This window comes from Haliotis rubra, unplaced genomic scaffold (assembly GCF_003918875.1).
Source record: "Haliotis rubra isolate DU_JTF1 unplaced genomic scaffold, ASM391887v1 Scf859, whole genome shotgun sequence".
NCBI classification, from domain to species: domain Eukaryota; kingdom Metazoa; phylum Mollusca; class Gastropoda; order Lepetellida; family Haliotidae; genus Haliotis; species Haliotis rubra.
In genome coordinates this window covers 365,921-377,426 of record NW_025767589.1, presented here as the reverse complement: position 1 = coordinate 377,426, position 11,506 = coordinate 365,921, and the positions used below count along the sequence as shown (strand labels likewise).

The window sequence follows — 11,506 nt, the reverse complement described above, 5'->3', positions numbered from 1 at the left end:
CTAAGAATGAAGTGATGATTTAGTCTATAACACTGCAAAAAAGAAACGTCGTACGTTGTGGCGTTGACCCGCCATTTTGATTATAAGCCACCTTAGACTCTACACATGACATGTTGTGAATGGAGCTTCGACTCTTTTCATGTAATCTGCCAAATGAAGATAACCTGATCTACATTGAAACTTGTTATCAAATTTAGCCTCCTGTAACCACAGTCGAACGTTATTAGCGTGTCTTTTGGTATCAGTTTTGTTCTCCATAACTGTGTTTTATCATAGTATGTAAATGCGCATTCATTTTGGAGTGAGTAAGTGAGTGAGTTAAGATTTAGTCACATCTGCAATATTTCAGCCATACCGCGACTTTAACAAATTACAAATTCACAATAAATGCAATTAAATTAAAACACTGTCGACGAAGGACAGTAAAGTAACTAGATTATCACAGATAGAGAATTAAAACCAGCATGTAACTGTAAAATTAAACATATTTTATGAAGAATACAATATATAAAAACGGACTTGAGATCACCAGCAACTGGAGGTACATTGTAGGTCACCATACTTGTATTGTTTGAATTGATAATGGTGTCAGTAGGCATCTTTTTAAGAAGTTCCTCCCTCAGTGAAATAATTCTTATTTCGACTGATTTGTCTGATTTGTCATTGTATGAGAGATCAGTAGTTTCTGATGTATTGGTTAAATGTGGCTGGATTTGGTGGTATGCTACACGGCCTGTTATAGTACGGTACCGTTTCTAACCTACACAATGAAATATATGAAGGACGAGTGTAGCATTGCATCAAAACCTCACGTGAATGTCAAATGTCTAAGTTATTACCGATGAAATATGAATACAAGACTCCAGTTTGAATGCATATGGCTGCTTATTTCATATATAGGTAAACTTTGCTCTCAAACCAAACCAGTTTATACATTTGTGTATTCTTTTGGCTTTCAGTTACCTTCAGAAACATATTTTCGTAAACGTTTATCTATACAAGACAATATTAACACATTCCGAAGATCCTCTGGCTCACGAAACCTCGTCGAGGTTAAAGGGAGGCCACTCTAAATGTGTACAATGACGATCAAAGCTAACCTTTGACAATGTTGTTGTTGAAGTATACGTGTGTCTCAATTTCACAGAATCGAAATATTAAGTGAAAGCAGATATCTCTTTGCAAAGACATTCATTTTTAAACCAAACCACAACCACAAAATGTTAAACAATTAGCAGTTGCGATATTAAATTAACTAGGTTTACAGATCAATAGCAATTTAAAAATATTTACAGTGGCACTGTTTAAAAACGCAAACAGTGGTAATAGCAATAAGGTATGTGACGATTTTATCTACAACAGTGGTCATTTGTCCATGATAGGTTTTTAAAGTGAAAATGGAATAAAGATTACTGATGACCAGAAGTGATAATATACTTCTAAGGAGCAAAACTTCATTCCACTAAGCGACAGTCGTAAATCAATATTTTAAGTGTCGTAGAAACGATCAAAGAGCAGCATCGATAGCTTCCTGGTACGTAGCTCTACACTTTGACATTACACAAAAGCTACTGGTTACCTCACCACTCTTTGTCCCATAAAGATCTAGAGTGTGGCAAAGCACTTCACCGTCAATATCTTGTTTATGTCTATGCGTACAAGCGTAAAGTTATTTAAAAGGAAACTAAAGATAAATTACACATGAATATTAATTCTGTTTCGTATGTACTATGCAAAGATAGCTACGCAGATAAGATGAAGCCATGCTGAACGTTTGAACATAGAAATCAGAATAAACTTCGTCACCGGGCCTTAAAGCATTTTACAGGCTTATCGCTGAGGATAGGCGATGTTCTGCTTAGTTTTAAGGATATTGTCAATTAGAAGGTGAGCTGAATGTAACGTTTTACTTCTCATTCATGATTATTTCACTTATGCAAGCAGATGTGTGTGTGGTTTTATCACTCAAAGGAAACATAGGTGTCCACATCAAGAATGTCAATCATAACACACAAAAATTGGTTTAAATGTTAAGTTGTTCATAGTATAGGAGTATATGAAAATCATAATCATAAGTATATTTGTTACATAGGTTACCTTCCTTAGATATTAGCCACGTGGTGAGAGAGAGAGACATTAAGAGAGAGAGAGAGAGAGAGAGAGAGAGAGAGAGAGTGAGAGAGAGGAGAGAGAGAGAGAGAGATGTGTGTGCAGTACTTCGATTTCGGAGTTCATACAGAGACACCCTAAAGCCGATAAGTTCATTTTTTAACTTTAAATCAACAACCAACTTCACAAACTGAACTGATGCAACCCAAACCACTACTTTCAGTTTAACTCCATGCTTTGCCATTGAAGAATGGCATTCATATAATTTGGAACTTTACAACAATTAACATTTATCATGTAAAACTTAGCTCAATGTTCAGTAAAAAGCATATAAGCTATGTTGAAATTAAACATCTATTCAAGGTGATGATGTTTTTATACGTTGACAGAAACTGAAGATTCCAGTCGTCGCTGGGCGAACTCCAGACATAGGCAGACATCCTCCTGCAAAAGAAGCCATCGCATTATGTCTGGAGTAAAATGATGCAGCTAGTCAAATTGAGGCTATTGCGAAAACGTGCAGTTATTATTCTAAGTCTCTTAAGTGATATGTCAACTCATTATAATCTTTTGTCATAAGATTAGCTGTCATAAATCGCTAGCTGTATCGTCATCTGTATCAAACTTTTCAGATAATAGTCGAATACTTAAATACAATGTATATTGCTAGCCAAAACACTGCACATATAAGGCAAGGGGTTGTGGCAGAGGCGGATCTTTCATAATATCCAAATCTACAAGACTGGTATTTTGTCATACCTCCCCGAAAGGGGGTCCACCGAGACTTGATTGCAGACGTCTCATGTTTCTGATGACGTCCACCCGGCCGTCGTCCATCAGTCTGCTGGCGATGTTCATCAGAAGGATCAGGAGACGGGCCTCACCCACTGAGCTGCAGTAAAGTGTCGGTACACACTAACATTAGAAGTTAGAGGCCCAGACATGGTCAAAGAGGTAAACTGAACTGGCACTTGTAGCTCACATAAACATACAAGAGGTCAGGAATCCAGACATACTCAACGAGTTATTTAAGTGCCAGCGCTCTCACACATGAGCACATATTAAGAGGGCTTTTCCAATAGAAAACTCACATGCACACCCGATGATGTCACATACAAATGTGGAAGTTGACTAAGGAATCTGTGATGCAAAACATAACGTATGAGACCATGAGCTTGTAGTCATTTAGATAGTAGATAGATTCAAATAGTCATTTTGTTGTTGTTGTAGCATCAAACTGCCTACGTAGGACCATCAATTCCAACACAAAATGTACATAGCGAGCATGCAATTACTCCGAAGAAGACTGTGTGCTTAGTTTGGGAAGGCCACTGCTGCAAATGCAACAACTATTTGTTTCATGAAAGTTGTATATGCGGGGAACACCTATACCTGTTACACTTGAGAAAGAAATGTGAACACAGAAAGTATGACAAACTAAATAATGGCGGCTATATGATTCTATATGAAAGTCCTCAGATTAAATGAATCGATTGTTCGCAATTCTTGAATTATATATTTTTGGAATTCTTTGTCATGTTGGTTTGAGTATGTGAATAAAGTGACAAGGATATTTGTGTTATTGTATATGCAAGTAGTGTCACTGGTCTAATGCAATTTTTTTTATATGTACTGACTCAAATGCAAGGGAAGGGGGAAGTATAACAGATCACTTACTGAGAAACCACTGTACAAGAGCATTGCTGTTGGTCATTCAACCGTGTCAGTAAACTGTCAATCAGCAGATTCACACTTTGGTTACGTATACTTCCGGTCAAGTGATAGTGTTGAATGAGAGCTGAGCCATCAGCATCCTGAAACAGAAAAGCAGTTTATTTTGAAACAATTCTGTCACGTTCTAGATTATTTGTCGCTTCTCCTTTCTGATATCACAGGATTATGATACCTCAGGCAGTAACCTGATCCATTGTCCAGATGGACTTCTAGCTACGATCTGTTTTTATAAACAACTGACCTGACTTTGCGTGTTTTAGTGACGGCAGCTATCACAGGTGTAAACTACGCTCGTCTGTGAGCTCTGGGTGTCACCACAAGGTGATAGTTATTACACACCTCTGATATGGCGGGAATCGTCCAACAGACTCGACATTTAGCTGGGGTTTCGTAATTATAAACAATTGACCTGGCTTTGCGTGTTTTTGTTATGGCAGCTATCACTGCTGCCAAATATACTCATCTTTTCATGGGCACCCGGTGCCATTTCAAGCTTAAGGTGATAGTGGCCATCGCACACACTTCTGATATGGCGGGAATTCTCCAAGGGACTTAGCTGGGGTTTCGTATCAACACTGGAGTTGTCGTGTTTCTTATATTCACAACAAAGAACTCATACATCTCTTTATTTACTCAATAGCTATAAATCATGAAAGGTTAATGTTCTTAGTGAGTGAGTGAATGAGTTTAGTTTTACGCCGCCTTTAGCAATATTCCTGCAATATTACGGCGGGGGACACCAGAAAAGAGCTTCACACATTGTGCCCATCTGGGGCATCGAACCCGGGTCTTCAGCGTGACGAGCGAACGCCTTAACCACTAGGCTACCCCGCCGCTCCTTATGTTCTTGGTAATGGAGTGTGTTTTGTATAGATTTTGCCATAACATATTCATAGATTAACCCCTCAAAGGGTTATTAGTAGTGTAATCGTACGACCGCTATATGTACATGTGTTTAACGCCGCACTCAGCGACATGATGGCGGGCAGTAAATAATTAGTGTACTGTGTTTGGAAATTAGAAGAATGTTAGACAAAATTGATAGTCTCTAAATTTCATTCGAAGCCGAACCTTATACAGGTCAGGTCCACTGTGTTTCGCCTGACAGTTATCTTGCGAATTTCTCATTCTACACGGAAAAAAATATACCACTTACAAGGTAGGCAAATGTTTACTAACGTTCTACTGCAAATTTTGTATAGATGGGGATGTATTTTTAAAAGGCCTTTCTGATTTATAAGTGATATATTGTTGTCTATGTTTGGGGCTGTGCATTGTAATTGAATTTGAAAAATTTTATAATAACAGGTAATGAGATAGTGAGGTTCCCTAATAATTGTGGACGAAAAATCATATAATGTTTTTTAGAGTTTAAGAAATGTTTTATGAGAATTCCAGTCACGTCTGTTGTGTTGATATTATGTTGGTGGCCAAGCTTAATTAATGCAACAGTGTTGTATAAGTGTGCAGTGAAGCGGTCATGAAATCAGACGCATTTTCAATCCAGGATTGCTGGTGTCTACCTTTCTTGATTGTCCAATCAAATTCGAGTATTTCACGTAGCCATCGTAGAATAATGTATGGACATAAAATCCAGTGATTGACATCGATTATATACATGAACCAAGTCAGAGGGCCTGCCCACTGTTAATCACCTTTACGGCAAACATGATTTGCTCAAGGCAAGTTCTAATCCGGATCTTCACGGGTTTCTGTGTTCTATTCAAATAATATCTTCAAGCACTTGATGGAAAGCTTGCTTTAAAAGTATAATGTAATTATACCTCTGCTGTAAGTTCAACGGTGTTGAGGAGAACATCATCAGGTATTACTGTAGAACCGCGCATACACGCTTCAATCCTTGCTGTTGTGATGGGACTGTCGTTTGAGGGAAGGTACACCTGGATAGAGTTTAATTGTTAATTATTATTGACATTAGAAATATTTTAAGGAAAAACATGTGTGTCCATTGATATGCGCTGACAGAAACAATAAGAAGGTACAGAAAAAGTTCTCTTTCTCCCCTAAACACGTGAAATTTCCGTACCGGTTTGTCTGCAGCCCAAGTGATCAAAATGCGGGAATCACTTTTATACACTTGACTCCACTCTTCCTCCTTGTCTTGACTCGACAAAACGACGAAACCATTCTTGGATTTGTGTGACTGCAAAAACAATGAAAATGAGTCCATGTATATATCGGACGCAAACAGAAACATAGAAGTATGGAAAAACATAAGGTGCCTTTAATCGAGAGGGCGAACAGTAAAATGAATTGTTGTCGGCTGAGTTATACAGGATGCTATACTCACTGATAATGTGGTAACTGGATCTCTTTTAAACCCTTCTGAAATACAATGTTCATGGTGAAATTCAACTACATACATATTTTTTATCGAAATAAGATGCTTGTTCATTAACCGATTTGAGTTTAAATTTTAAGAAATTGTGGAAAACAGGAAAAAAAAAAAGAAAATCGATAAATGCAATTACCTTCACTTTCTTTTTCCAATACCTGCAAACAAATATCATAACAATCTTTGTATTCCAACCCATTTGCGAATGTCGATTCATGGTCACCTTCATGTAAATGCAGTTTATTTCAGCCAAGTTTAGTTGTTCTGCATTTGTACCCGTGCAAACCAAAGCTTATCGTAAGAGGGATCGGGTGGTCAGGCTCGCTGACTTGGTTGACACATGTCATCGTATCCCAGTTGGACATATCTATGCTCAGGTTGATGGCCACTGCATTGTCTGGTCCAGACTCAACTATTTGGAGACCGTTGTTATATAGCTGGAATATTGCTGAGTGCGGCGTTAAACAATAATAAACAATAAACAAACAAGAAAATATTCTTGAGTTGACCCACCTCAAGGTGTTGCTGTACATTCTTGTTGCCCATGGTAACCTCAGACACGTGACTGAGATCAGTCTGTATGATCATGTCCGAGTCCAATGAGGTGTCCCCTTCTGACACCGCCATGTCCACGACCTGGTGCAGGAACATGTACTGCTCCTGGTGTTAGACGAAGAGAAAATGATGTCAGGAAGCCAGGATAGATAACATATGCACTGCACAGTGTGTTGGTGGTGTACTCACCTTGGTCCGTATCATGTTCTTCCTTTGGCCTCTCATGCTGGAGATGAAGCTGACGACGTCAGCTTTGCTTTCTACCGCTACCTGTTCCACTAGACTCTCTATAGCGATATACGTCCCGGTCCGTCCAACACCAGCACTGGCAAAACAAAGGAAGCAGTCATAATATATGGGACACATCCAGTAACATCTAACATGCGAATTAGTCATTAGATTCCCGCAGTCCTTTGTATGTGTAAAATATAGTGTGTAATTCATTGTCCAAATGTTAATTTTAGTTCACTTTTTAATCAGTCCAATGGCATTTGCATTTCTGCAAAATTTATGTGCACGAAGAAACAATGTCAAGGGAAATGCTTTTAGAAATAGCTTATTATTGATGTCATTTATCAAAGAAGCAGACACATTCATTACATAATTAAGACAATGTCGGGTGAATAACTAGAACCGTTGTACCGTTGTTATGGATAAAAATGTACCAAAAAAACTTATAAAATATAATCTTATGTTTAACGATCAATGTTAAAGACGGCAGTGCGTAATATGTGTGAAAGTCAATTCTTTTAGCAATAGTGAATTTAAACAGTGACGAAAATCGCTTCTCGAAACTAGGTCATGATCAACTGGGGCCGATACCATGAAGAAAGTTACCATTCACTCAATTACAGCACTTAATGGAGCCACTGGTATAAATTCCTGTGTGTTTTTTAAAAAACAACAACAATACATAACATGCGCCGTGGCTGTTCAGTAAAGTAAATGCGAATAGCTATATCTGGTTACTGGTTGCTGCCATCTTTTTGATACCAGTCAATATACATGCACGTGTATGATCAGACAAACCACGTACCTGCAATGAATAACGATCGGGTGTTCTAGCCCGCCGGAACTGCCCTTGACTCTCCACATAAACTCCAGAAAGGCGGAAGTGTCTGGTGCGTCATTATCCGGCCAGCCCGTGAATTGAAAGTGGTTGAGATGTCGAACCTTGGCTTCCTAGTTTATTTCGTAATAGTTGTTGATAGTATTTAAGAATGTATTTGTGCTGTACAATACAATGAAACTCTTATAACAAACTTTTATCAGAACAATTACAAATACTGAAATAAGGCTTGTCACATCAATACCCCTGCATCACAATCGATGTGTTTTTCGTTGTTTTTCTACAGTGGTAAACATATCACGATTTACATTAATTCGCGTTTTCAATAGGAGAGTGAGTGAGATGGGTTTTACGCCGCTTTTAGCAATGTTCCAGCAATATCACGGCGGTTCAATAAGAAAACACTCAATGACATGCCACAACGTCAAATGCTGGGATGATCAAACATCTTCTATACCTTTTCATTCTGAAGGGACAGTTTGGTGATTTTGTAGTTTGCGAGGCCTGCTTCTGTCTCCATGGTAACTGTAATGTCACCAAATTGGAGGGAGCCTTGCTTAGGCCAGTACTGAAGACACTTCATCTGCAACAGTAACAGGGGGATATTACACATATCGACACCATTCACTCTGGTTTCGGGAAGTTAGTCTGTAGCATAATATTAGGGGAAATTCATACATTGGAGAATCAACCATCACATAATACTCTAACAGTAACAATGTTTAATCTATGTCTTTGAGCCTTGTCATTTTTTTCCAATGGATGTTTTGTTTCCTTTTCTGCCACAAGAAAGGATAACCTTATTACCTTCCCTGTCTCAACAAGCTCCGTCAACATGACAACTGTTGCACAATGCTCCTTGTAGATCATCCTCCAGAAATCCACCACGACTTCTGGTCTGTAGGGACCTAATGGAAACTTCATATGACTATGCTGGATACTATACAGATAACTACATAAAGCCACCTTTAAAAAACATATCAAAAGGGGTATCACTATTCCCTTGTACTGATTTGAACCAGCTAATTTGCCATGAAGATTTTATCAATTTTAACTGTGACAAATTGTATTTAGGAGACCTTTTGTTCTGGTGAAGAGTTACCTTGTGCTGCAATGTAACGTTTCTCTGCTTTATAACCCTGGAAAAAACGTGTTTTATGTCATTACAAGAAATGGTTCAGACCTTTACCTCTTTGTTTTATTTATGCTTTATACGCTCACATATACTCACATACTTTATCATAATAGCTGTACGATATAAGCGAGTCCCCATGTTGCTCGCATACATGTGTCTATGTGTCTGTGTAACATAAACATATAGACTGAGAAATTACAGCTCACACATGTATTATTTAAACAGAAAATAATAAAATTATTATGATAGGGTATTAAGTTCTTTGTTACATAAAAGTTAAGGGTTTTAATTGCAGTTCAGGTCGTCATGCTGAATTTGGGCAAAAAACTCACGTCAATGTAGCTGGCGTTGATGTAGTCTCCTCTTGTGCTCTCACTGCCGTCGTGCAACACCACGCGGTTGTAGTCATCTATTTGATAAAATAATGACGTCGATTTTTTTAGCAATGTCAGACTGATTACATGGCAAATCTTAGCATTCGCTTCCACCCCTCCTCTGCAAAATGTACTCACATGGGTAATATCCTTTGAACCTGTTTTTCCCTTTGTTTCTAGGATGTTGGGATTCGCTATAGGAATGGACGAAACCCTCCGGTAGTCGCTGAAACAATTACACATTTCCTTGTTGAAAAGGTATGAGTTCAGTGTGAAGCAAGAGAAAGATGCAGTATGAGTGTAAGTGTATCTTGCATCCATTTAAGCAGAACAAACAACACTGGACACAACTTACATAAAATTCTTCTACTGTTGATTTCATTTGCTCATCTATTGTCTGAGGCTGTGTCAAGGGAATCACTTGGCGGTGTCCAGCATTGCCAGTATTGTAGTAGTTCCTGCCAGGGACATCTGGTGTGTCCTCAACCTGTACAGGCAGGACAATGACATTATTGTCCTCCTCTTGAGTCTCCCGGGGGACCTCACGCTTCAGACCAAACTCTTGTGTACCACTTCTAGCTGATTTCTTGTGAACAGTCGTATAGACATCCCGTTAAGACGTCGATTGGATACCTACCAATGCTCTGTCTTTTGGATTTTCTGTGGACGACTGCCCTGCTGTTTCTTCTTTTTCGAAGCTAAGATTCACGTACTTACAGCTGTCATTCACTGAAGTAAACATATGTCATGATTATTAAACCATTTAATGGAACAGGACATGGAACACCCCCGATGCATGACTGGCGACACCCAGCATAAACTTTGAAAACTGAATTTGGACTGAAAATGACTGCAATGTTTGTCGTAAGAGGAATATTGAGAATCTAGCGCGAAATAACATCAGAGTGCCATGAAAGCAATATTTATAGTCTTCAAATGAGGTTATTTGAGGCTAGATATTGCTCATTCACTGTGCATGTTGCAGCGAAAATGATAAGAAGGAATGATTAAACCTACCTTCACTAACCCTTCTTTTTACAGGCTTGTCTGTGTGGGGCTTGTCTCGTGCGCTCTCTTTTCGCTTTCCGCGTCTTCTACAAAGCATAAACATAAATCTTAAATGTTTTGGAATATCTGTATGAAAGGTAACCCCGAATATACAATCCGTGAATGGCTGCCAAAAAGAAATATTAACCAAAGTTCAAAATCTTAAAAGCCTAAGACATTAAACTGATAAAGGTTAACATATTTTCACCAGGAAGGAGTCTCTTGTATGTCAATGCTATGGGCAAAACGTCCCTTGCTCCAATCCGTCAAGATAACACTGATTAACGTTTCAACCTAATTTGACTAGACATCATTTCGGCGTTAGGTATGTTGGTTATTATATCTAAATGTGTTCTGAGTTGTTTGGAGTTAGAGTGAAAGTCTTTGTCGTGGAAGTAATGAAGATACTAATTATCAAGAGTTAAGAAATTTAGAGTTCCAAATCTTGTTTTCCCCCCAAACTTTTTATCAAAACAGATTCCGGTTTTGTTCATTTGTATTGAACGTTCAATATATTTATGCATTCTTGTAAAGTATGTGTACATCGCATAGTGGCAGTTGCAACCATCCTTGGAACCATCTGTGAAGATAGATATGTAGGTATCATGAGTGTTTCTTAATTCATTATATTGTTGTAGGAGAATAGGTAAGCATTTACAACTTTGAATAGATTCAGATGTGCAGTAAGGGTCGATGTGGTGTATTGTGCACAAGAACGCGATTCCTGGAACCAGTGCCCTCAACCACCAGAATAATAAACGATTCTGATATACAACTGTTCAGATATAAATACACATATGCTATTAAATTTATTCAGGTACGAGGTACCTGTCAGTAACGACGCCATCTAAATAGTTTAGACATCGTTCAAAATTTCCTGCGAAGCAACACGCTTCTTTCTGTACAATTAGGCGACTCCAGCCTTCCAAATTATGTCAGGCGATATGTTCATTGTGGCAATGCATGCGGTTGGTCAAATATAGATAATATTTTTTTAATTCAGACCCATGTGAGTGGAACTATTTATTATTTATTTAACACAAGATATTAAATGCACTGCACATGGTTTATACATATTACAAAGATGATGGTGATACTTTCAGTAAGTAGGAAGGAGATAGGTTCCT

General features: G+C 38.3%; 1 protein-coding gene across 1 annotated transcript; it reads right to left on the bottom strand.

Annotated features, from left to right (window-relative positions):
* Positions 1 to 467: 467 nt before the first annotated feature.
* Positions 468 to 9,935, bottom strand: LOC124262849 (receptor-type tyrosine-protein phosphatase epsilon-like). Its single transcript, XM_046697431.1, has 16 exons — positions 9,688 to 9,935; positions 9,471 to 9,558; positions 9,291 to 9,367; positions 8,926 to 8,962; positions 8,631 to 8,731; positions 8,281 to 8,406; positions 7,791 to 7,936; positions 6,944 to 7,079; positions 6,713 to 6,859; positions 6,336 to 6,357; positions 6,155 to 6,189; positions 5,891 to 6,007; positions 5,628 to 5,744; positions 3,787 to 3,923; positions 2,869 to 3,001; positions 468 to 2,553 (listed from the first exon to the last, which is right to left on the bottom strand). The coding sequence occupies exons 1-16, from the start codon at positions 9,712 to 9,714 to the stop codon at positions 2,485 to 2,487; spliced, it is 1,515 nt and encodes a 504-aa protein (XP_046553387.1). The 5' UTR covers positions 9,715 to 9,935; the 3' UTR covers positions 468 to 2,484.
* Positions 9,936 to 11,506: the final 1,571 nt, after the last annotated feature.

What these genes read in the sequence shown, in the direction of transcription:
- LOC124262849 (XM_046697431.1), bottom strand. Translation starts at nt 9,714, where the DNA reads ATGAAATCAACAGTAGAAGAATTTTAT. An exon ending in ACGTTACATTGCAGCACAAG is followed by an intron (nt 8,732 to 8,925) that starts GTAACTCTTCAC and finishes AGTTTCCATTAG; the next exon opens with GTCCCTACAGACCAGAAGTC. An exon ending in ATGTACAGCAACACCTTGAG is followed by an intron (nt 6,358 to 6,712) that starts GTGGGTCAACTC and finishes ATTTGTTTGCAG; the next exon opens with GTATTGGAAAAAGAAAGTGA.